Consider the following 25,332-nt stretch of genomic DNA (forward strand, 5'->3'; position numbering starts at 1 on the left):
ACAATTCCGCATTACTAAAATGTAGCAGTTCAGCAAGATTCCGGGATGTCTGGAGTGAATCATCTCAATTGATTTGAGGTCAGGACTTCATACATTAACTTGTATAAAGCTGGAAAAGTATCTCTAAAAGTCTATGTTCATCTGTCCATATTTAGAAAAAAAAAATTATAACTGGAGAAAGCACTATTGATTCTCTTCCAAGGAGACACAGAAACAAATCAACAACAGAATGGCTTCAGAAGAAGCTGGAGTGGTCCAGTCAAAGTTCTGACCTCAACCCAATAGAGATGCTGTGGCATGACCTCAAGAAAGCTATTCATACCAAAACTTTTTTTTTTTTTTTACTTTTTCCTCCCTCTGCACCATGTTTCAAGTAACACTCTAACTGTATGTCATGTTAACACAAAGCACAACAACTGTCACAGATTATCCAACTCAAATTATTTTGTTCACAAGACGACCAGCACCAAGTATACCCCACAAAAGTTTATGCTGCAATTTGGCACGGAAACGTCATCATCCACACGCATTCTACAACTTTTTGACATTGAAGTTTTATGGCTTTATTTCACAGCTCGACGTAATGCCTCAGTATCAACAAGAGGTGACACATAAAGTCAAAAAAGAAGTGAGGCTGTTGTTTTGACAGAATGTTTGACAAAAAGAGGAGTCAGGCTACATTTGTGTCAACAAATAAAAAAGTCCCATGTGTTCAGCTGGGGGGGAAAATGCCTTTGACAATAACCTTTGGAAAAGGGCCAAAGATGCTTTAACAACAAATAAAACCAGCACACGAGTGGTTTTACACAACATTAGAATATGCGATATGTAGGAGTCTGCTTTGCAGAGGTGAACATACTCATTTTGAGTGACTTTCGCAGAGATGATGATGAAATAAGACTTTAGTTGACCAAAGTCAACACTCGCAAGAGATCCAATTGTGCTTTCAATGACTTAACCACATTCAGATTTTGTGCACGTGTACCTCATGTTGAATGGACTTGGTGTGATTTTTCTTCAATTAATGAATGGATTTGTGGAGCGATGAGCCCCCGCAATCCACCGTCTTTTTGCCTCCATCCTGCTGACGGGCTTACACCAAAAACTAAAAACAAACACAAAAAAAAAGGCATGAATGGAGCTGCAGTAAAAAAATCATTAATAAAGAAAGAGTCAGGGCTGTGGAGGCGGTGAGGGAACAATGGGGGCCTTCGCAATGGGCTGAGCACTCTCCTGAGTGTGCTGCCTGTACTTGGTGGGGATCGGTTTTGATGAAAAATGACCCATTGTCTCACTTGCCATCCTGCTGTTGCCGAGTGCGAGTGCAGCGCAACAATGCCTCTGGACGCTCGCCCAGCGTGCTCATCCATAAGAAATAGAAAGGACCGCCGCTCTATCCACGTGGACAGGTAAGTAAGGGACTTTTTAAGTAGCTATTAGTTAGGTCCACAAGTACTTGGACAGTGACAGTGACAGTGATGATGTGTTGGACCAGCACATTGGATTTGATTTAAAACAATCGATGTGATGTAAATACAGTTTCAGCTTTAATTTAAGAGTTTTCCCCTCAAAGATATTACCATTTAGCAATTATAGCCATTTTATATGTGATACCTTCATTGTTTAAAATAAGTCAGTCTAAACCTTCTCGACCTAGCTGCATCACTTTCATTTAGGTATTACATTTAATCCTCCTATTATGTTTTAAAAAAAATCGAAACCCAAAAATATTTTTAAAATGTAAAACTAAAATGTATTTGTTTTTTATTTTATTATTTTAATCATGTTTCATTATTATTATTATTATTATCATCTCATCTTTCATTTGTCTAATATCACTTGTTTGAATGTGTAAGAAATCCAGTAATTTCCCTACAAGCAAAAGATAAACACGTGCCATTTCGGTAATCTCTTATTGCCACGAGATGGCGCAGTGACAAATTATAGAAGGTGATTTATGTTTCATCTCATGGCAGTACAGTACACAGCAATTTTGATTAAAACCAGAGCTTGTTGAACCACGTTATGACAGTTTTGTGATTCACGGCGAATCACCGAAGTTTGAGGCCAGGCTCCGCCCACACCCTGCGATGAAACGTCACATTAAGCTTCGCCCATCTTTTTTTTTTTTTTAATAGAGATTTCCAACTACTGTTATTGTTATTCATCCCAACTCACTAAATTGGTCCAAAAATGTATTTATGACAAATAATGCATCTTTGTTCAGCTATCTATGCCAGCCATGTGTAGTGACAGCCAGAATAATTACATGCTCTTCCACGAATTGGCAGAAGGTACATAAATAATTAACTCATACCCTCACTTCAACATCGTGCCACAAGATGAAGCCAAAGCCATATTTTATTTTGGACAGGGCTATGGCCAGCGCATCAAAACAGCAAATGGGTGTTTTTCCGCAAATAACGGAGGATAGGTTTCCACAAATACATCTGCGACTAGGTGCATCCATGAGTAGCTAATCGCCAATATGCAAGGGAACACTGTATATACTTTTCGACATTTTTGTTTGTGGTGTGCAGTGAGATTTTCTAATGTAAACATCTGCCAGAGTTGAATCAAGGTTGGAAAACACTGGTGAAATCGAATACGCACAGTTCAGATTTGGCAGGAGTTGGTGCAGGTACGACCCCTGGGAATGGCTGAAATGCCCCTAAAATGACACCTTCAGATGGTTACGTAAAATCTGTTATGCAATTGTTGTGTCTTATTTTGTCGTAGGTTTAGCACAGGCCTCGGAGTACCGCAAATGGCCCCCGATAGGGCTTTTGAAATATCCCAGAATTCGCTGTGGTACTGTCGTAGTTTGAGGCCTGTGCGTTTTCATACTTGCTGAGTCATTGCTCCTGGACTGTTTGTTGCCCCACAATGGCTCAGTGGGACTCATCACAGGTCATTGTCCCGATTGTATGGTTAAATATCCATCAGAGAGCTGGAAAATAGTTAACTTTCCTATTTATGTTTGTTCTTTGGTACACCAAAAATGTTCACGTGTCATTTTTTGGTACACCAATAGCGTTCATGGGTCAAAGTGACTCACTGTCTGTTTAACCATAAAACAATTGAGACATTTCTGCCTCCTCCTTTACTTCCTTGTGTGTTTAATGTACCATACAAATTCAAGAATACTGACAAATATACATATATATGTAATATAAATTATGTAAACAAAAAAGAAGATTAAAACAAGGCCAACAGGGTATTTTATTTTCATGAAAAAATATTAACACCAACATAACAGAAGGGTTAATTTCCCACATTTAAAGTCCGCTATAAATACAACAAATATGAAATACATTTTTGAGGCATCGGGTTTATATGTTTTGGATAGGAGCTGGTTCAATAAGTAATTTGGCTGATGAAGCTAGTTAGACCTGTTTATTACACACACACACAAACACACATACATATATATATATATATATATATGATTTTTAATAATGTTTACCTTTTCTTAGGGCTTGTCTTGTTTATTTACTTCTTTGGCACTTCTAAAATATTTATTCAATGCTTAAATAACTTCAACATATATTTTTTAAAATAATATAAGAATTTTTCTTTTTAGAATTTGGCTCGACACACCAAGTCATGAAAAACACACTTTTGTCATTGATCAACTCGGAGACTCCTATTGGAATACATGGGTCCCACCTTGTGGCTACATGTTGCAACTGCAAAAACAAAAAGAAAAGAAGCAAATACTGTATCTCCAAGTTCTTTTTAAAATTTAGCTTTTTCTCATAACCAGTAAATAAATAAACTATTCCTAGAAATTCACCCTTGATGCGTTCACTTTATGACCTTGAACACGTGTAAATGGTTAACCTCAAACACGTTTATGCCGCCTTAAAAAGCTGAGTCATGTATCATCTGCTCACAAGAAGCCGATATATACAGTAATGCGCGGAAAGGAGCTGTCGTTGCGTGAAGAGGAGGCAGTGAGCGAGTGTGCGAGGTTCCCCTTGGTGCCCCCTTGGGGCCCCCTGCAGTGTTGGTACTTCACTGAGTTTGACTGAGGCATCAAGAGGAGGAAGCGGAGGAGGAAGGATGGAAGATGCAGTTAACATTTCTCTGCTACCGCAAATGACCCTGACGAGGTCTGCCGCTCCTCCGGGCGTGCCCCTGCTCGGCCTTTATGACACGGCTGGTTAGGACAAGATAATGTCAAAGATGAAGACCACCCAACCCCCACCAGGCTTTGCAGGCAGAGCTTTGTTATTGTCTTCCTTTGGATGGATGGCAAGCCGGATTTTCGTGCCCTGATGGGAAAACTTGGGAAGTTGAAGTTATGACGTGGGATGAAAAAAGATGCAAAACATTAACTCGACTTCAGGATGTAAAAGAGGTCACTAGGGTAGAAATAAGATAATTACACAAAGTATTTGTGTAAATGACAGCAGTAATATCTCAATTATTGTATACAGTTTATATATTCTTATTCATAGCAGTAATGAAATTCTTTTCAGCATATTTCATCAATTCCTAGCTCAATTATTTAATTGATGTCCGTAATAATTTATAAACTTCCATCAATAATATCAATGGCATGTTTTTCTATACACGTGAGTCACTATGTTCATTAAATCTTATTTACCATAATTTATCATTTTGTGCAGTCACATAAATACTTCCTATCTGTTAAAAAAAAAAGGTATTTGTGGGACAATCTATTTTAATAAAAAGAAGAGAATAAACTGCACGACACCAACAGCAAGTGGTTTTGGATTATTGCGATGTAAAGCTCGTTGTCACCGAGATACTATGCATCCACATCACGTCATGCTCAATGAGAGTGCGACGGTCTCCAGCGCACTTAGCAGCTGACAAAGGGCCAAACACGGGATGGCGTCACTGCGAAACGGAGCCCACAGACACACAACAGTGCACATGTAGCGGATGCTACTGAAGAAATCATTGTGCGCTGCTTTCAACTCAAACTGTGTCAGGAACATGAGAAGGGTACCAGTGATGCCCCAAAAAAAAAAAAAAAAGTAACTACCTGTGTTGACCATTACATGTCTGTTAGCTGTCTTCAAAATGTCAGTAGTTTTATTTATTTTTTATATCATTATCACATTCACAAATTACGACCAACATAATCACATTCACAAATTTTTCAGAATGATTGATCAACTCACTATGCAGTATATTAATTCTTATCCCTGATATTATTATCCCTATACTAAATTGTGAGTACTGTTACTTTAAAATAATATGTAGTAGCTCTCCAAATTGCTTGAATAAAAGTACTCAGTGAAAAAAACTACTTAAGTACTGAGGAAATGGTAACTTCTGATTCATTGTTTTTATAATCAGAGCACTTATGTGAAATAGATAATATAAAGTACAAATGTGCAACTTCAGATATTGCACAACATCACTTCAACTAAAACAATAATAAACTAAATCTTCATAAAATAACATGATAATGATAACAATAAACACTTTGCTTCTGTGTGGGGTTAGGGTTGGTGGTCACTGTGTGCGGTCATGTGACTCCCTGGCTCAATTTCATTGGTCAAATGGGGGCCAACGTCACTCGTAAATTACGTTGCATTGGTGAAACAGTCATGCGACACGAGTCTCTCTGACGTGACAAAATCGATTGCGCAAGCAATAATAAACACCTGTCGATGAAAATACAAGTAGCGACCAGAATGTAGCTCAATGTAACTGAGTAAAAGTAGCGTTTCTTAAACTGAAAAATACTCAGGCAAAAGTAAAAAGTATGGCAGCATGTAAGTAAGTCCGACAAGCACAATTTATCCAAGTTACTTAAGTAATGACGTAAATGGAAGGTTGTTACTCCAGACTACCAACCATCAACAAGACTGTATCTAGATTATTTATTTTAATATGAATTCTTCCCCCTCAGGAGAATTTATTATCAAATTCCATCAATCATATCTAGACCTTTGAACTGTGTCATTATTAAGGATAATTAAGGTCTTCATTTTTGGATGCGCAGTTTGGCATTTACTACCCGATCGTCGTCAAGGCTTCCAAACTGCCAGCTATTCGCCACAATGCAGTTGGACAAACGTTGTTGAATTAAAAACTTCCTCACTTTTCTGAAACCGTTCAGCCTTGGCGGAGGTCTGCTCTCTAGCGAGTGCTATTCTAGTTTAGCATGTAGCTTAGTGTGTGTTTCCAGAGGCACTCGCCTTGCTGGAGAATAGCGCAACCGACTTTTCGTCATTCTGTGCCATCCGCTGCCACATTATTGTCATAGCGCTCTTTGCTGATTGCACAAAGTGCTGCTCGCCATAGTACGATTTTAGACAAACGCTAAGCCATTATTTGCCCCACACACTTTTGTTGATACTTTCGTCCAGTACGTTCTTTTTGTACGATTTGCTATTAAATATCCAGATAGGCCAGCAGGTTTTACATTGACTCTGCATGGTGGCTCCCATTGTCTTTTTGGGTGGGAGATTTATAACGGCGACACACTCGCGCAGAAAGCCAGTAGCCATGGCTCCTGCGCGCGAGACGCAGTGCAAGTTTGCCGGCGCCCACCTCAAGGCTTTTTCATCTCCGTCGCTTCAGTGGAGCCGGGCCTTAGTCAAACTGGCACGGGACGCGCTGGGCCCGCGGGTAGGATAGTCTCGGCTGAGAAAACGAGGAGCCAGATGAGCAAATGAGATAGGACTGCCACCACTCTCAGGCAGCCTATGGGATAACTCACCCCCACCGAACCCACCCAGACCGCAGCAATTGAATGATAGTGCCACACAGCACAGGCGGCGCAGGAGCAGTTGCATGTTTTGGCTTTGGTGTCTTGTGTCACTCTTTTCTCCGAGGGGGGGGGGGGGCGTAGGGGTTCGGGGGGGGGGGGGGGGGGGCATTTCCGAGTCACACGGGGGCAGCTCGATCTGTTACATAAATGCAGACCTCCACAGCCCCGCAGTCTGCTCGCATCAACTCTGCTCAGCACGACCGTGTGGTTTAAAAAAAAATACAAATAAATAAACTTGCGATGACATTAGTGGCAGTCAAGGAGAGTTGCCGTCGCGTCGACATCTTAACTCGGCTGCGCTGCCAACCCTCACAGCTCACACTGACCTCTTAAAAGGTGAAACACGCGTGACAGACAACAATGTCGAGGCCTGTCTTCCATTCGATCGTTAGAAAAATATTTTGTCCTTTTTTTCTCGGGCAAATTCAACTTCATTCATCAAATATTATAACTCTTCTCTCGTAACATTACAACAGGGCTTTCACCATTGAATCTTTTGAGAATCAATTCTCCTATTGATTATTGATCAAATAACCCAAAAATAATCGCCCTCCTACTATTACTAAAAAAATAAATCCTTAAACTGCATATGTTGGAACTGAGTGTATGATATAAATTAGGTGTACTTCTCGTAATATTACAACTTTATTCTAGTTATATTGAGAAGTTATTCCTGTCAGTGATTACTGTTATGTTAATTATATTAAGTTTGGTAGCATTGTGAGCATGTAAGTATTTTACATGTTTATGTTTCACTGCACGTAGCTAGCATAGGTAAATGAACAAAGATACATTATTTGTAGTAAGCAAATAATACTTTTCGGATCAATTAAGCGGAATTGGATCATTTTCCACAGCACACCTGATGATGTCATGACAAATTAATTTGCAACGGCATACGGTTTGGGAATCACTGAGGAGGAGTGCGCAAGTTATACACATTTCCGTTAAAATATAAATGTCTGTTCTACATGTCACACCCAAATATAACCTTATGAATATTAAAGAGTGCTGTTTGCCTGTCGCATGTTGCCAGACCTTGGACGGCGAGCAATGTCAAAACATGTCTTACAGGAGAAAGGCTGCTGGCGCTTCAATCAATAGTTATCAACATGAAGCACACTGTCCCACAGCTAGAACAGCCCGAATTATCTGAGGACACCAGGGCGACCGTCTCTGTTGTCATTGCTCGGAATCTGCTGCTGGTTTGGTTTCAAGCTGCGCTGACTTTTGAATGTTCGGAGACAGTCTCAGAAACTAGTTCGCTGACCGGCCACAAAATTGGGTACACCTAATTAGATACTAGATTGTCAGGTACATTGAATGAAGTCTTCAGAAAGTGTATCATGTTTTGTCCCCCCCCCCACCCCCCACACACACACACACATAGAAATCTTCAGTGCAAATAGCACTTGGCTTTACTAGTAACATAGTTTGGACCTTGAAGAGAAAAAATATATATATAAAATACTTTTGTAATTAAAGAAATAATACAAAGGTCTGAAAATAAATTTTTTTTAAAGTATGTTTGTAAGCTATTATTAATTGTATTATTTAATTTTAAAGTTATTCTAATGATATACTTTTGTCAAATTCATACAACAAACAATGGCGTGCATGGATTGTCACAAATGTTTTATTCACTCTCATTTAATGTATTTTTTAAAGCAGATTGGCATTTGTGTAGAGCAAGTGAATACTTTTATGTACGGTTATTTTTTCAAAAAAATTAAAACAATTATTAGAACAAAAATATATGCTTTGCCATTTCTTCTTGTTAAATCGTTTGTTACAGCAGGCAGTTGCGTAATCCAGCTACACACATTTTTCAATTCGTGTTTTTAATAAAAACTTTACAAAAAGTATTTTGTAGCCATATATTCCTCTATACTCTCATTTTATTGATTATAGCAAATTGGCTTTGATGCAATTCCAATTACAAAATGTTAATGATAAAAACAGAAAATGAAATATTTACGGTCAGGGCGGAGTGGGGAAAAAAAAGAATAAAGCTTACTCTATCTTTCAAATGACGCTATTTAAAGAGTGGATGTGCATGTCAGTATCATGTTTCATTAAATCACTGCGACCTGCGAGTGTTAATTGTCCATCACAGCCAGCCACTTCCCCTCACTGTCGAGGAACGCTGACTCAAAGTGACGTTGACTTTGACTGTCTCCAATGTTCACTTATCAGTCATCTGCGTCGTTTGGAGGAGGCAAAGATTTTGCCGCAGCAGCAGGGAGAAAAGTGTTAAAAGTTTGAGGGGGGAGGGGGAGGGGGGGCAAACACGTGCTTATTTGTCCCTGCGGGATTGCACATGTCCAAATCCCCACTGCTCACTCCAGCAGCATCCCCTGTCTTCTCACCAGGGGTGCTAGCTACGCCACATCTCCTCCGTCACATGGAGAGGGCAGGCTGCGAGGGGAGGAGCCCTGCGGGCCCATATGGCTTTTCTTTGGACTGGAAACTACTCAGCCAGCAACGAGACCCTCTCTCGTCTTGTTGCTTCTGCTCTGACAAAAGTGAGACAATGATGCTAATACAATGTAACAGTGAAACCCTGCATATTCACGGTTCGGCTTTCACAAATTTGCATATTGACTGGTGTCTTTTTTTTTTTTTTTTTTTGTGAAACGATGATCTGTTATTCGCTGAGAAACTCATCTATTCGCAGTTTTTGTGCTCAGACAAAAGCAAAAAAAAGTATAATTTAACTACTAAATACAGCGTTTATGTGACATGGGTTCATGATTGTGTACACGCTAGATGTATGGTGTTGATGCTTTACGGTCCTCTTCGTTTTAAAAGCTTTGCCAACATCTTGTGAGACTCCCTTTTATTGAGACCTCAATTATTTTGGGATTTTCGCTATTCGCGACGGTTGTTTACTATATTCCTCTTTGTAGCTAGTCATCATGAAGGGTTATTAAGGATCATGCGAGAATAACATTGTAGCATTTTATGTTCACCTTGACGATTTGCAGATACAAGCCAGGCACTAAACCGCCATGACTTGACTTTTGAAGGATCCCTTCCCGAATACGACAGCAAGCTTGGGTACGCTCTGTTATCTGTCCATGCTGCTGGATGGAAGATGTAAATATTATCATTACGACAAGTGACTGAGCGGATCTGCTCTGAAGACTCTCATGTCTTGTCTAGAATATTTCTGTCGTCAAAGTCTTATTTTACACTCCCCAAATCATATTCCCTTTATCACGTACAAGACATTTGGTCATGATATGATCTTGTGGAGGTACGTTGTTGAAGTGCCATGTTTTATGCGGACTCATCAAACCATCATGCTGCGCCCACACGCATTGAGGACAACGCAAAGGTTTTGCCATGTAGAGTCGTCCATGTGTCTAGTGTACTGGTAAGTGGTTTAAATTTGGTAGCAATTGGACAACATCTCTTGGAGTTTGCATTTGAAATGGCCAAAATAACCCTAAAATGGCCGCTTCAAAACCAAAATAGCAGACTTCCTGTGCTCTTTCAGGCATGCTTTATGCCTGAGCCCTAATGATAAAATGCATGGATTGAATAAACTGCCTTTTGAAGGTCATGCTGCAACATTTCAACCAGATTCACATCTGGACTTTGACTAGGCCACTAGAAAACCTTTTTATTTTTATTTTATTTTTTTTTTAAAAAAACATTTAGAAGTTGACTGGTTGGTGTGTTTTAGATCATTGTCCTGCTGCAGAACCCAAGTGTGATTCAGCTTGAGGTCACAAACGGATGGGTGAACATTCTCCTTCAGGATTTTCTGGTAAAGAGCAGATCATAACTGAGGCAAGGGAGGCCTGCAGTTCTTTAGATGTTGTCCTGGGTTCCTTTGTGACCTCCTGGATGAGTCGTCACTGTGCTCTTGGGGTAACTTTTTTTTAGGCCGGCCGCTCCTTGTTAGGTTCTGTTCCATGTTTTCTCCATTTGTGGATAATGGCTCTCACCGTGGTTCGCTGGAGTCCTGAAGCTTTAAAAAATGGCTTTGCAACCCTTTCCAGACTGATAGATTGATCAATGAGTTTATTTATCATATGTTCTCGAATTTCTTTGGATTGTGGCATTTTGTTGCAGCTTTTTGAGATCTTTTGGCTGACTTCATTTTATCAGACAGGTTCTATTTAAGTAATTTCTTGAATGAATTGTTCTGGAGCTAATCAGTGGTCAGTGAACATGAACTCAGCTTTCCAAAAAATTTAATTACCTACGGTTAATTCATGATTCAGCAAGGGGGGCAACAATATTTTCACACAGTGCCATGTCGCTTTCAATAGTTTTCCCCCCTTGATAGATAAAATCACCATTTAAAAACTGCATTTTAAGTTTACTTGGGCTATCCTTGTCTAGCATTTACATTCGTTCGAAGAAGACAATAAGAATTGTAAGAAGCACCACTTAATTCTTGTAATACCAATTCCCCCCCCCCCCAAAAAATACCACTTCAGTGCTGTAAATTAATACAATTATTGTTGATAATTACCACTTCATTCTTCAACCACAGTAATAAACACGGTTTGTAAATGCCTGACTTAAATGTCCATCAAGATTGGGCAGCATTAACTTTTTTAGAAGCAGATGTTTTGAACTTTTTTTATTGGATCTCGTCAGCTTGCACAGGTGTGTTGTGGTCAGTGTGTGTAGCTTAAGGAGAGAGAGAGAGAGAGAGAGAGAGAGAGAGAGAGAGAGAGAGAGAGAGAGAGACAGAGAGAGAGAGAGAGAGAGACAGAGAGCGAGAGCTATACATAAAGACAGAGTAAGAAAAACAGTGAGGACCGCTCATCATCCGCGTTACAAATGTTGCACATGAGCACCGATGAACACGCTCCCTCACGTCGGTGTTCATTTCACTCCGCACTAGCATATTTACACATCTCGACTCTTAGATGAGGGACTCTTGCCAGAGGAGGATTTCTTTTCGCCCCTTGTTCTTTAAGACTTTCTACAGAGTCAGAAAGCTGGTGTAAAAGAATCCAGACACGAGCCAGAATGTGAGGAGGGAAAACTGATCCAAAAAGAAAGCCTCGTGCGTTGTTTTGGGGTTTTGAAGAGTATCCAGAGAACAGAGGAGTCTGGGACTTTAGGATGGAGGTGGTGTTCTTCGCCTCAGATTGGGCAGGAGATCAAAAGGGGGACCTTTAGGACGGGAAATGCATGTGCCACTTCTCCAGGTGGGTTTGTTTTTTTCTTCCATTATCGATTTTACAATTAACAACATAACACTTAAGTGGGCATAGCAGAGGTCTTTGAAAAAATCTGCTGTAAATGCAAACCACAAAAATTACTGAAATAATGTAACATGTATATTTAACCCTAACTAACCCTAACCCTGATATATTGACACTAAATACCTGATCATAATATCTATTACATTTAATCAAAAGAATTTAGACATCTAGTCAGAAACAATACAAGAACTGCAATGCATAGCAATGAGCGGTGTACCTAATATTTTGGTTACCTTATTTCAAACACGGGCGGGGCAAAATATTCACAACACCTTTTTTAATTTTTTTGATTTATGACATTTCTATCGTGTAGGATCTCAGTACAGATCTACCAAATCTGCGAAACCAGTCTGTTATATTACCAAAAAAAAAAGAAGAAAAAAGAAAAAATGGAATTACACAATTGAAATATTTGTAACTATTTTATAAATATACAAATCTAATTTGTATTTAATCATATTTTTTTAATTATAATAACTACATATTTTCAATGATGTTTTATTAAATAATTATTTATGTACAATGCTTTATCATTTACAAACAATGTTACAGATGTCTACGACCAGTCACTTTGACCTTGAAAGAAATGTTAAGGACATTTTTGATATTTTTAAAAATATTTTTCACTAAATATGACTTTATTGTCTGTAATAATTGTCACAAATCATGTAATCATTTCCCTCACGAGTTCATTTTAGATTGATGATGTAATAGTCTATTTAAATAAATCGAACCTCTCCTTGCACCTGTTTAGAACGATATCAGCTGACCTACAGTACATCGTACTCATTTTAAAGGTGTATTGTGGATGGAAGTATTCATCGCAAGGCAGCCCCTCATGCCATGCCATCCTGAGGCACACTTACCCACCATTGGTGCCATCTGTCTCTACGAGGCCAAAGCCTTCCCCAGCGTCGGAAGTGCTGGAGCATAAGGGAGGGGTCTTCGGGGACTTGGGGAGGAGGTTGGGGGTGGGGGGGGGGGGGGGGGGGGGTGGGTCATGGCAGAGCCTCTCCTGTTCCCTCAGATGGCGGGGGAGATGGCACATCCCACGCCGGGTAGGCGGGGCGCCGTGAACTCAGGGGCTCGCCATCGAATCATAGAGACTATGAAAAGAACGAAGAGTGAATAGTTGTGTCCTTTGTCGAAAGGTTGCGCACGCCAGCACGGAAAATGCCGACTTTTTGGCACCCTTCTCTTATGGCACCAAGCGTAGTGGTATGGTACCAAAATGGTGGCGCTAGAGGTGGGCAAACATTTGTGCTTAAGGTCCATGTTTGATTTTTAAAACGGACAGGCGGAATTCATACAGTATTACAGGACTGTTGATAAAGTTGCAACTATCCCTGCATACATTGAGTGATTCAACTGTGTTTTCTCTCTCCACAGACTCTAGTTGAAAAGCTAGCGAGAGCAACATGAGTTGGAGCTTTCTCACCCGTCTCCTGGAAGAGATCCACAACCACTCCACCTTTGTGGGCAAAGTGTGGCTCACTGTGCTCATCATCTTCCGCATCGTGCTCACGGCCGTCGGAGGGGAGTCCATCTACTCGGACGAGCAGACCAAGTTCACCTGCAACACCAAGCAGCCGGGTTGTGACAACGTGTGCTACGATGCCTTTGCGCCGCTGTCGCACGTACGGTTCTGGGTCTTCCAGATCATCATGATCTCCACGCCCTCAATCATGTACATGGGCTACGCAATTCACAAGATCGCCCGCTCGTCGGAGCAGGAGTGGCGGAGGAACCACAGGAGCCCCAAAAAGCCACCGACTCACTCGAGATGGAGGGGAAGCCACCATCTGGAGGACGTCTTGGAGGGGGAGGATGACGACGCGGAGCCGATGATCTACGAAGATGCGCTGGAGGGTCCGGAGAGCAAACCAGAGGTGGTAAGCGGCACTTGCAAAGAGCAGCCAAAGCATGACGGTCGCAGAAGAATCCTGCAAGAGGGGCTGATGCGGATCTATGTTCTTCAGCTCTTGTCGCGAGCCATCTTTGAGATCGCTTTCCTTGCGGGACAGTACCTCCTGTATGGCTTTCAAGTTAGTCCTTCCTTTGTGTGCAACAGGCTCCCCTGTCCACACCGAGTGGACTGTTTCATCTCCAGGCCCACCGAGAAAACAATCTTCCTTCTCATCATGTATGTGGTAAGCTGCCTTTGCCTCATCTTGAACGTGTGCGAGATGCTTCACCTGGGAATCGGCACTTTTCGAGACACCCTGCGCCTCAAGAGGAACCGGGGTCGGCGGAGCTTCGGCTACCCGTTCTCCCGTAACATCCCGGCCTCCCCTCCCAGATACAACCTGGTGATGAAGACGGACAAGCCCGGCAGGATGCCGAACAGCCTCATCACCACCCACGACCAGAACATGGCCAACGTGGCCCAGGAGCAGCAGTGCACCAGCCCGGACGAGAACATCCCCTCCGACCTGGCCAGTCTCCACCGCCACTTGCGGGTGGCCCAGGAGCAGCTGGACATGGCCTTTCAGACGTACCAAACGAAAAACCACCAGCAGACCTCTAGAACCAGCAGTCCTGTGTCCGGGACTACCACGGCGGAACAAAACCGAGTCAACACGGTCCAGGAGAAGCACGGTGCCAGGCCCAAGTCGGCCACGGAGAAGGCTGCCACCATTGTAAAAAACGGAAAAACTTCAGTCTGGATCTAGACATATTTTGTGTTATTTAACAGTAATATCTTAAAGACTCTGCACTTGAAGATTTGCGCTACTTTGAACAACAATCAGACCATTTAAAGGATTACAGAATATAGTGGACTTCAGAGTTAAAATAAAATACACCAAGAAACTGTTGAGAATTGTCTTTGTTACTGTCCAGTGTCATTTTGTGCTTTCCCCGAATAACATACGCCTAGTTAGTTACGTCTCTAACTCGACTAATTCATCAAGACAGAAACCAAGAGTGTTCCGAGATATTTATTGACTGCTGCCAAACTGGATTTATTGGCTGATTTCTTGGGAGGCACGACTGCTGATTGTTCTCAGAAATAGGGGTGTTTCATGTGGAAGGCTTTTGTTTCAATATGGATGAGTGTTGCTGGAAGCAGATTAAATGTGACATGTTTTGATAAAGAATCATCACGTTCCTGAATGCTCTCTTGCTAACAGAGCCACACGTTTTCAGTCATTGCATGTTTACTATCCCCCCCAACTCAATATCACATTTTATAAGCAAGTCAAATGGTTATTTTACATCATACTGATTTTCTGTTATTGAAAGACGATGCATGCTTTACATAGGCTACAATAGAAAACACACCATTAGCGATTCCAATACAGCTACTTATGTGTAGGCATGTTGAGTTTCGAAGATGAGTGCTTTTAAGGTTTCATCCTGCCTTCACTTTTATCATTCATCAAAGTGCCTCAAACTTTTCAAGACTGTTCTTGTATTTTATTCTGGAAAATAAAATAAAGTTATTGGTAAATTCTGTGCTTCTCTCTTTCACACTAATAGTCATTTATTAGCCAAGAGCGAATAACATGGCATGACAAGAGAACATTTTAAACAGTTCCCAGCTTTCTTAACTCTTTCATTGCCCTGCATGTTTATACAGTATTCGTCAACTGGAATCCAAAAGCTTACTGCCACCGATTAATGTATTCGTCAAGTCCGTTTTTCGATGGGTAGGTATGGAAAAGAGTCTCGCCCAGCCTGTCTGTGAAATTCAGGTTTGTAAACCAATGTAATGACAGATCCCTGTAGATGTCAGCATTGCATTGGCTTGAATTTCAGATCAGCACATTTTTTAAGGTTAAAGACAAAGATTAGGCGGTTAATCTCATCTTGTCGCATCAATTATAAACGATAGGGTTAGATAGAGTTAGTTAGTTAGATAGAGTTCATAGAGTGAATGGCCAAGGCCATGTTAATAAATCACACTCGAGCCATGTGGCGTCTCAGCATCGCTCAGGGTGCGTTTCCTAATTGTATATCTGCAAATAAATTATTTTACCGTGAAAAGCCCTTTTTCTGTTGTGTTGTTGCTGTTGTTGAGGCTAGAGCAATATAGGCGAATGCCCATAAAGACAGCAAAAGCATTTGATTGTATTTTCACTTGTTAAGGCAAGTGAAGTTAAGGCAGCACCAAAACGCCTAATTACACTTCTTGACAAAAATAATAATCATCGTCGCAATTGACATATGAATGACCCTTCAGCATGGCAATGGCAATGATCTTTCGATGATGCCATTACATTGTTGCGTGGTTGCTTGTTGCACCATGACGGCTTTGTTCCTATTGAGAAAGAAGTACAATTCTTTGCAACTGGGATGAGGACAAATACTTCTTCAATGAGCCGCACGGTATGTATATGAGAAATGGCAACGGTGGTACCACGCAAACATTAGGTGAATGCTTGACTCTCAGCATTCTCTCGATTCATATTTTTTATGATGAGTGCCATTATACATTAAGAGGAAGAAAACTTTTTTTTTTTTTTACATACAATTATAATACATTAGTGTCAAGGTTTTATCCTCTCAGCATTTTCAGTTAACAATAATTATGTATATAATCCATCCATCCATTTTCTGAGCCGCTTCTCCTCACTAGGGTCGCGGGCATGCTGGAGCCTATCCCAGCTGTCATCGGGCAGGAGGCGGGGTACACCCTTAATTGGTTGCCAGCCAATCGCAGGGCACATAGAAACAAACAACCATTCACACTCACAGTCATGCCTACGGGCAATTTAGAGTCTCCAATTAATGTATGTATATAATATTATAATGAATTTGTTATATATTTAATTAAATATTTACATACACTGTATTTATTATAATATAATATACATAATACACGTTATTTTGTTGTTGCGATGTGGAACGTATTATAATATTTTGTTTTTTTGTCATTCAATTGTTTATTTACGATTTATATATGATTGTATTAGGTGTCACATAAATATAATCACTTATACGTATAATAAAATACATATTTTTAGACTCTTAAAGTAAAATGGATAATCATTTATGAATAATAACAATACAACACAAATTTGATATACGTTTATTTGCTATATACTGTGCAGTTGCATTTGTTCAGTTTTCGTTTTTTTTTTATTGTAATATAGAAAGTACATCTCGAGAGAACAATTTAAATAAATCACACACACTCCATCTGTAAAGGTGTGTCTCCTTGACTAAGCAGTTATTCAGCTATTACTGGAATAATATTTACACACAAAGTGTAAATACAGGGTGTCCCAAAAATGGAATTATTCTTTGACTGCACATTACTCAAGCAATTTTTGTTCAGACTGCTGCTGTTGTTGTTTTATGCCATTCAATTTAATTAAAATATCTTAAATGTAATGTTGTTTTCTTTAATTCAACTCATTATACTTGTATCTACATCAATAATCACCTAAATCAAAACAAAATACAGTATTGTACTGTACGTGAGTAATGGTAGCAGACGGAGTACATTTTTAAGACACTGTGGTTAGATCTCATAGATAATAATATATTTTTATATATATAATAAGTAAATGTATTCATTAAAATAAGTGTGGATTGAGCACTTGTTGACGCATCCGAGCTCCCCCGCTCCACTGTTATTATCGCGCAAAGCATTGTGGGTATACAAAATGGCTACATCCACAGTGTCTTGTATTACGCAGCTGCCAACTTTTCTTATTTAAGTGCACTTTCGCCTATTTTCCCACACACTGAACTATCTCGGAGGTGTTAATTATGAAGCTGTCTTGTATCGTGAGGCGTGTGCTCACCCCCGGTGGTCCCCTCGGTGTCTTCGCTGGCAAAAGCGCCGGCGTTAGCGTCAGCGTTTCGACTCGAACGGGAGTGCGGGTGATGAGGTACAGCCAGGCGGCACTTGAGGAGCAGCCAGCCACGCCGGGTAAGCTAGCGTGCTACCGCCTGGTTCACAGGGCGATGGTCCGGGTCCAAGGAGCCGAAACTGGCTCCTTCCTTCAGGGGCTGGTCACCAACGACGTGCGCGAGCTGGAGGAGCCCGGCGGCCGCGGGGCCGTGTACGCGCACTTCCTCAACGTCCAGGGCAGAACGCTTTATGACGTCATAATGTACAGGTGAGTGGTCATGTCAGACGCGGACTTTTTGGTGCGTTGGCGAAAACTCGGAAATGTGTCATTTGTTTATTTTGTGTAAAGAATAACATGAACAAGGCGAGACATGTTGTCAGTATACTCTCTAGTAACTAATTACATCTACTGTATTGTGCATTGAATGCTAAACAGCAGTTTATTAAACTAGTCAGCCGTGATGTTTTGTTTAGTCGAAAGTCCTAAGACCCAAGTTGGTCTCCTGTAGAGTTCCTGTTTGCTGGTTGCATCCACACATATTAGTCATTTATTTGTATTACAGTGAGCCCCAACATAGTTGTGGTTCATCTTTTGCAAATTCTTGGATTGTTTTAGTAACATATTCTCCGTTATTTGCTAAAAACTCAATTTTTTTCGCTGTTTTTGTGCTCAGCCCAAAGCCAGGAACTATGTTGAAGTGCGATGAGGAGCTTCATGTAGTCAGACTATAGCCTTTTCTAATACATCCATCCATTTTCTGAACCGCTTATCCTCACAAAAAGTAATTTGCCACCATCTTGTGGCATCTATAGGCAATTGCAAACAAACACATTTTGTTTACTTTTAACTGGAACGTTTTGGGGTTGGAAATCCTAAGCAGGAAGTTGGAGATGTCTTACTTTTCCTGCACTTCCTGTTGAGTTTCAGTTTGCCGGTTGCAGCAACCCAGAACAGGATAACCTGTATAGAAAATGGAGGACTGTAAATTGAGAATTCTGATTTCCCGCTTGCTGTATTCGCCTTCAGTCATAAGGAAGCGGCAACAGGAAGCGGCGTCTTCTTGGAGTGTGACGACACCGTGAAGGACTCGCTCCTGAGACACCTGAAATTCTTCAAGATCCGCAAGAAGATCGACATCAACCCGTGTCCTGATCTCTCGGTGTGGGCCGTGCTCCCCCTGCATCGAAACCACGGCCAGCGTTTCAGCAAGCCCGAGCTCTCCTCGCCGGAGAAGGCCACGGCGTGGGAAACGGACCCGCGGACGCATGACATGGGCTGGAGGTTGGTGCTGGGCAGTCAGGCGGACCCCTTGGAAGTCATCGCGTCGTGTCAGAAAGGTGACACGGAGGAGTACCACAGGCATCGCTATTCCATAGGTAAGCGCCAAACATCGTGGTCTTCCCGTTTTAATTTTTACCGCAGCCCCTCTAGGTAGGAATTATGCCATCTACCAGTGGCTGCCAAGTATTGTGTGTGTTGTAGGTTTATACAATAAAGCGTTATTAATAAAACCTCTTGATTTTATTTTAATGCTCATGCCTGCTTCCCGTAAACTTCCTGGTTTGATGACTACTGCAACCTGTCGAGGCTGCAAAGTACTACTGCCCTCTGCTGTTTGCAACCCAGTAGTAAAATCATTTAAAAAAAAAAAAAAAAAAAAAAAGTTTAATGTATTAAGAAACAATATATTAACAGTAACAATGTATATACTTTTTTTAACTTGTACATTTCTAAATTACATTATTTTAATTATATATTTTTAAAATAAAAAACATCTCCCAGCATTGTTTTTATGTTTAAATATTTGTTTTAAATAAAAATAAATGAATAAAATGTTGTGTATTAGAAAAGTTTGGGAGACATTTTAATTTACAACCTGTTTTCAGAATGTTAAAATTTTATTTCAGAATTTAAAAAAAAAAAAAAAAGTTTCCCAGTCTGTTTTATGACAAAAAAGTTATTAAAAATGGTACCTCTGAGTCCATGGAGTCGGTTTATTCAGTTTTGCAATATAAATTGTTCACATTGATAATGTGTGTGCCGTTTTGCCAGTGGGAAATGTGGATTTTAAAACCTGTTTTTCTTTGTGTTGTCTGTTGTCCAGGACTTCCAGAGGGAGTGAAAGACCTTCCTCCAGGAGTGGCGCTGCCGCTCGAGTCCAACCTAGTCTACATGCAAGGCATCAGTTTCAGCAAGGGCTGCTACATCGGCCAGGAGCTGACAGCCAGGACTCATCACACCGGCGTGGTTCGCAAGCGCCTCATGCCAGTGCGTTCGTCGGCGCCCGTCCAAGGCCTGGAGGAGGGCGCCGCGCTACACACGCGGTCGGGCAAGCCGGCCGGGAAGCACCGCGCGGGGCTTGGAAATCTGGGCCTGAGCCTGATCCGTCTGGCTCACGCCAAGGAGGCGCTGACGGTCAAATCCGCCGACGACACCCAAATGACGCTCGAGGCCTCCGTGCCCGACTGGTGGCCCGAAGAGGGGCAGAGCGACTCGGGAGCGTTCATGTGACTTACATGACACGTTTCAAACGGAGGCCGCAAGTGATGTTTCACTGTCACAACTTGAACGTGTTTATTTTTTTAAAGGGCAAACGATGAGATTGACACATGCACGTCACTGCCACAAACAAATCATGTCGAGAAAGGTCTTCAGTTTTAACAACGTGACAAACAACGCTGTTTGAAATAAATAAACGTTTAAAAAAAAAAGTGTCTTTAGTCATATTCTTTCATTTGCATTCAAGCTATTTCCAGGCTGCTCAATAGGATGCAGAAATTATCATTCTGGGAATTAAGAATTTATGCAAGCTTGGGACAATTAAACAGGCAGTTGGCAAAATTTTAAAAAACTATAACAAGCAATGCAGTTTTTCTTTGGGGAAAAATTGGAGGCCCCATACAGGCATTCAAATATGTTGATTACATTTGAATATTGTGTTTTGCTTCTTTTTTTTTTTCCTCTGAGAAAATGACTGGTGCTATATTAATAAATAAACCGAAGTAAAATTGGCATTAAGATTAAAGGGGCGATGAAGTGTAAAAAAAAAAAAAAATTTACCTAACGATTTTAACAGTTTGGTTTCTGGAGTGCCTGCCCTCCCATCAAGTGTGAAATTACAAGTAAACTACAATATAAATCATTTGCTAGCAGCCCATTTCTGAAAATGTGTCTATGAGCGAGCCGTTCAGAATTTGGCCCCACTGTGATGTCATCTTAGCTAAATTAGTTAATACCACCTGCAAACTCAGGCCGTGACTTAGCACCCAGACTAGGCGAAGATCTATTTTCAAGCTATGGTTGGACTATCATGTAAAAGCCAATAGTGTAAAAGCCAATAGGTAAGCAGAGCTGGAGGGCTGTTGGATGCACAGCTTAGCATTAGATTCTGATAAACTAAAATGAAGTGCTGCCTCCATGAGTGAAAACACAATCCATGCTTTTACCATTTTATGTGCGCTCGCTATTTTTTAGACTTGGAGCACAAGTAGTCACTATCTAGCACCCGCTCCGAGTTGCCATAGGAGCAAAAGCCATGCTATCGCTGCTCCAGGAGAGAAGGTGAGCAGTGGCTCATTTGTGTCACACAGGACCGCCCCCTCAAAACTGGTTAACTTCAGTGAGGCTCTAAAAATTATGTGTGCTGTAATACTTGATCCTTGGGGTATATTAACCCAAACATGTCAAAGATATATTTAAAAAAAAAAAAAAATGAAACTCTCATTACCTCTCATGCCATTTGTCCAAGTTAAAGTATTTGCACAGCTAAAGTTCACAGATTTCAACCATAAAATGTCTGGCTCTTCGCAACCCCATTACAATCGCTCTCTCAGTCCTGATAAAGAAGATGCTGCCCTCTAGTGGACTGTATGGTTTCCCGAATTTGCTGCAACAACGTTTCGGGCTGCACGGCGGACGCCGAGCGGTCGAGCCGCTTAAAGTCCTCGTTGCACAGCAAGAGCTCCAAGATGTGGGCCACCCGTTGCAAATCGAAGGCGGCGTGGTACGGCCCGAGGGTGACGAGCGCCTCCGACGGGTGGCGCGGGTAGTCGGCGGCGTCTCCCGGGGGGCGAGCGTTCAGGAACGTCATCCGGTTGTCCGCCACGATTTTGAGGAACGACGCGAACTCCCCGTAGTCGATGCCGGAGCAGGCCTTCATGATGACCTGGGAATGGAAGTTCAAAGCATCACAATGAGCAAATTTTGTTTGCCTTCGGATCATTGAGCGTTTCCTTCACTAGTGTTTTGCTTTTTCTTTGGACTTTCTGCGTTTTGTAATCGGAACAACTTGGAAGCGGACCACCGCTTTTTTTGTTGGTTTTTTTTTTACCTGGCAGTGCTGATGCCACGAATCCATGGTGTTTCTCCACTCGTCGATCTCTTTCTGAACAGAGGACAACTCGTTCTGCAGAAACTGCCACATGATGTCCACGTTGCAGCCGTTCAACCAGTTGTGATTGATGGAGATGGTGTCCTCCTACAAGAAAAGCTTGTGATTTATTATTTTTTTATATACATTAGGACCCTGTATTACCTCGATTCAAATGACCTCTGTTACCTCACAATCCAGCAAAATTTAGAACAGCCTGTTTATAATGTGTTGGTTTATTTCACAGTTGATGAGTGAGAGGACACGCCGGTCAATCGACTTTATGTAAGTTCATTTGACAAAATACTTCTGTTAAAGCCACTTGATTTGAACGTACCAGATTATAAACCTGATGGTGCCAACCGCTGGGCACAAAAATTATCTCCCCGGCCTCCTGGATGATCTCGAGGGGCTGGCCGGCCTGCGGGAAGCGCGGGAAAAGGCTGCCGTCGCGCAGGTCGGCCGACGTGACGTCAAAGGGGAGGTTGCCGTGCGTGTCTCTCAGGAACTCCTCCTGGCCGGGAGGATACAGCAGCCACTTCTTCCTGCCGCAGATGTTGGCCGACCAACTGTACGAGCGGAAAACGTCGGCGTGGAACGGCGTCCTGTGGGCAAGGTACAGCCAAAATAAAAAATAAATAAGAAAAAAAGTTCAGCTAATCCAGTTTTCTAAGAAGCAAAAAAATTATATTATAGAACTATAAACCCCCCGCCCAAAAAAGAATATAACTAACAGAATATATTTGTCCCAAAAACTGCTTTTAAATGATTTTCGATTTCATTAATATAATTAAGAAATGGCGGCACGGTGGCCGACTGGTTAGAGCGTCAGCCTCACAGTTCTGAGGACCCGGGTTCAATCCCAGGCCCCGACTGTGTGGAGTTTGCATGTTCTCCCCGTGCCTGCGTGGGTTTTCTCCGGGCACTTCGGTTTCCTCCCACATCCCAAAAACATGCATAAATTGGAGACTCTAAATTGCCCGTAGGTGTGACTGTGAGTGCGAATGTTTGTTTGTATGTGCCCTGCGATTGGCCGGCAACCAGTTCAGGGTGTACCCCGCCTCCTGCCCGATGACAGCTGGGATAGGCTCCAGCACGCCCGCGACCCGAGTGAGGAGAAGCGGCTCAGAAAATGGATGGATGGATGGATGGATGGATAATTTAGAAATATTAATACACAAGAAATTCATTAAATTCATTATTTATTTTAGACTATATATAGACTATATTATTTTAGACTATTGTATTAACACAATTTGAAAATCCTTTTTAACTAACTTAAATCATCATTTGAAAAGAAATGTTATTTTAAAAGTGTGCTTTCTAACACAAATTTGACCTTTTATTTGTATTTCTGTAACGGAGGATGGAAGAGCTTCACTTTTTTCTTTTTTCTTTTTTTGCACTGTAAATTCCACCGACAGTCACTCATGTACAGCCAAAATCCTTACCACGATCCTTTAGGACCCATGTAGACAAAGCGGTAGTCGTCCACTTCGAGCGCGTCCCAGTATTCATTCAGCCAGTCGGAGGTAAAGAAGATGGGCGTGGTGTAAACGTGATGCTCTGGAAAGTCCCTGCGGCGATCCAAAGATGATATTAGTAGTACAAGCAATGGGGTGTTGCTGTTCCCCCGCCCACACACTTATAAAACTACTTCAGCCTGAAATATACAAATATTAGAAGACTCACAATTGTGTGTAAATGGTTGTTTGTATGTGCCTGTGATTGACTGGCCCCTCTCATCCGAAATCAGCTGGGATTGACTCCAGCTAGAAAAATCGATGGACGGATGGATGTCGAGTGTGTCGCTACATGCTTGAATTGCATTTGCATTGTATTGTACCTGGCCATGTGCCAGTCTTTAAGATAGAGACATCCTTTCGGGGACGAGTGTCCATTCTGGATGTGCTCTTTCCAGTACTGGATGAATTCCTTGAAAGGCATCACTTGTTTGGGATTTGCATTGTATTCCTTTGCGTTGCAGTTGGCCACAGGTACAGGAGTTTCCCCTAAAGGGGGGGATTACAAATGTAATTAATTCAGTGTTTGCAGGTGGGGTGCACCGATTAAGAAGAAGAAAGAAAAAAAAAAACATTTACCAAATTCTTGCAGCAGCTTCTGGAAGTGAGGCTTGCCCTCCTCGGTCACCCACTGTTTCCTACACTTCCACTCATCGGTAAACCGCTTGGAAAAGACGCACGGGTGATTGGGAAGCAGGTACCTTTTGAAAAATTTGGAGTAGCACAGATCATTGTCGATGTAGTCGACGAAATGCGACGAGCAGAACTGGTCGTAGGACTGCCGTGGGATTTTGACCAGACTGCTACAGTTGCGGTAGGCATCCCTGTCCATGATGACGCAAACATGGGATCGGGAAATTTACAAATATAAAATAAAAATCGTTTGCTCTAAAGGTGATAGTGAAACGTTCCGAAAATCGTTCGGTAGAGGTGACATCATTCCATGGATGTCATTTTGTTGCTCCCCAACAAAAATAAGCATTCTGCTACACTTCATTTACTACGCTCTTGCCGATACTGTCACAGTGCTTATAATATATATTCTAAAATATTAATTAATAATAGGTAATAAACCCCCTTGTCTTTAATAGCCGAAATGTTTGTCACAAGGGATTGTCGCGGTAGCGCAGCCCATTCTGTTAGTGGACTTTCAAGTCGGGCAGTAAACAGTGCAACACCCATAACGGTAACGTCACTTCCCCCTAATATGCGCCGCCAAACCACACAAAATATTTTCCTAAATAATCACGTCCTGTCAGGAATATTATAAATTTGACGTGGACATATTTTATAAGGTGTAACTGACCCTACGATCAAGTATTTTATATGTTGTGTTGTCGCAGTGGGAAAATCGGACAGTAAATTTTGCATCACTTTGCATCAGTGACGTCACATCAGTGATGCCTGTTAAGCAATACAAACTATTTGGCTAAACGGGAAGGACTGACAAGAATGTTATCATTTATTATATTTTTTGGAGAAGAGACTTGATGGGAAGATCGTCAAATATTTAAATGTTATCTAAAATATTGTCGTGGTAGGCCAACCCGTTCTCTCAAACCGGCGCTTTTGGTTTTTGTCGTTGCAAATTAAATTTTTTCCCCCTGGAATTAATATGATGAAAACAGTGTTGAGAATATATAAA

At 41.5% G+C, this 25,332-nt stretch overlaps 3 protein-coding genes across 3 annotated transcripts; 2 read left to right on the forward strand and 1 right to left on the reverse strand.

Moving 5' to 3' along the window:
* The first annotated feature begins 11,574 nt into the window (after positions 1 to 11,574).
* gjc2 (gap junction protein gamma 2) lies at positions 11,575 to 15,374 on the forward strand. Its single transcript, XM_061693682.1, has 2 exons — positions 11,575 to 11,934; positions 13,381 to 15,374. The coding sequence occupies exon 2, from the start codon at positions 13,410 to 13,412 to the stop codon at positions 14,661 to 14,663; it is 1,254 nt and encodes a 417-aa protein (XP_061549666.1). The 5' UTR covers positions 11,575 to 11,934; positions 13,381 to 13,409; the 3' UTR covers positions 14,664 to 15,374.
* A 2,221-nt stretch (positions 15,375 to 17,595) lies between these two features.
* On the forward strand, positions 17,596 to 20,494 carry iba57 (iron-sulfur cluster assembly factor IBA57). Its single transcript, XM_061693683.1, has 3 exons — positions 17,596 to 18,062; positions 18,822 to 19,171; positions 19,900 to 20,494. The coding sequence occupies exons 1-3, from the start codon at positions 17,710 to 17,712 to the stop codon at positions 20,304 to 20,306; spliced, it is 1,110 nt and encodes a 369-aa protein (XP_061549667.1). The 5' UTR covers positions 17,596 to 17,709; the 3' UTR covers positions 20,307 to 20,494.
* On the reverse strand, positions 20,317 to 24,859 carry jmjd4 (jumonji domain containing 4). The gene is made up of 6 exons (XM_061693680.1): positions 24,267 to 24,859; positions 24,011 to 24,176; positions 23,616 to 23,741; positions 22,502 to 22,769; positions 22,126 to 22,272; positions 20,317 to 21,960 (listed from the first exon to the last, which is right to left on the reverse strand). Exons 1-6 carry the CDS (start codon positions 24,517 to 24,519, stop codon positions 21,625 to 21,627), a joined length of 1,296 nt encoding a protein of 431 aa, XP_061549664.1. The 5' UTR covers positions 24,520 to 24,859; the 3' UTR covers positions 20,317 to 21,624.
* Between the last annotated feature and the right edge of the window lie 473 nt (positions 24,860 to 25,332).

The sequence above is a fragment of the Phycodurus eques genome, chromosome 13 (genome assembly GCF_024500275.1).
Source record: "Phycodurus eques isolate BA_2022a chromosome 13, UOR_Pequ_1.1, whole genome shotgun sequence".
NCBI lineage: Eukaryota > Metazoa > Chordata > Actinopteri > Syngnathiformes > Syngnathidae > Phycodurus > Phycodurus eques.

Excerpts from the sequence above, each read along its gene's own strand:
- gjc2 (XM_061693682.1), top strand. The coding sequence starts at position 13,410 with ATGAGTTGGAGCTTTCTCACCCGTCTCCTGGAAGAGATCCACAACCAC.
- iba57 (XM_061693683.1), top strand. The coding sequence starts at position 17,710 with ATGAAGCTGTCTTGTATCGTGAGGCGTGTGCTCACCCCCGGTGGTCCC. Across the intron at positions 18,063-18,821 it reads TATGACGTCATAATGTACAG|TCATAAGGAAGCGGCAACAG; the intron begins GTGAGTGGTCAT and ends ATTCGCCTTCAG. Across the intron at positions 19,172-19,899 it reads CAGGCATCGCTATTCCATAG|GACTTCCAGAGGGAGTGAAA; the intron begins GTAAGCGCCAAA and ends TCTGTTGTCCAG.
- jmjd4 (XM_061693680.1), bottom strand. The coding sequence starts at position 24,519 with ATGGACAGGGATGCCTACCGCAACTGTAGCAGTCTGGTCAAAATCCCA. Across the intron at positions 23,742-24,010 it reads AAAGACTGGCACATGGCCAG|GGACTTTCCAGAGCATCACG; the intron begins GTACAATACAAT and ends GGATCGCCGCAG. Across the intron at positions 21,961-22,125 it reads CGTGGCATCAGCACTGCCAG|GTCATCATGAAGGCCTGCTC; the intron begins GTAAAAAAAAAA and ends TTCCATTCCCAG.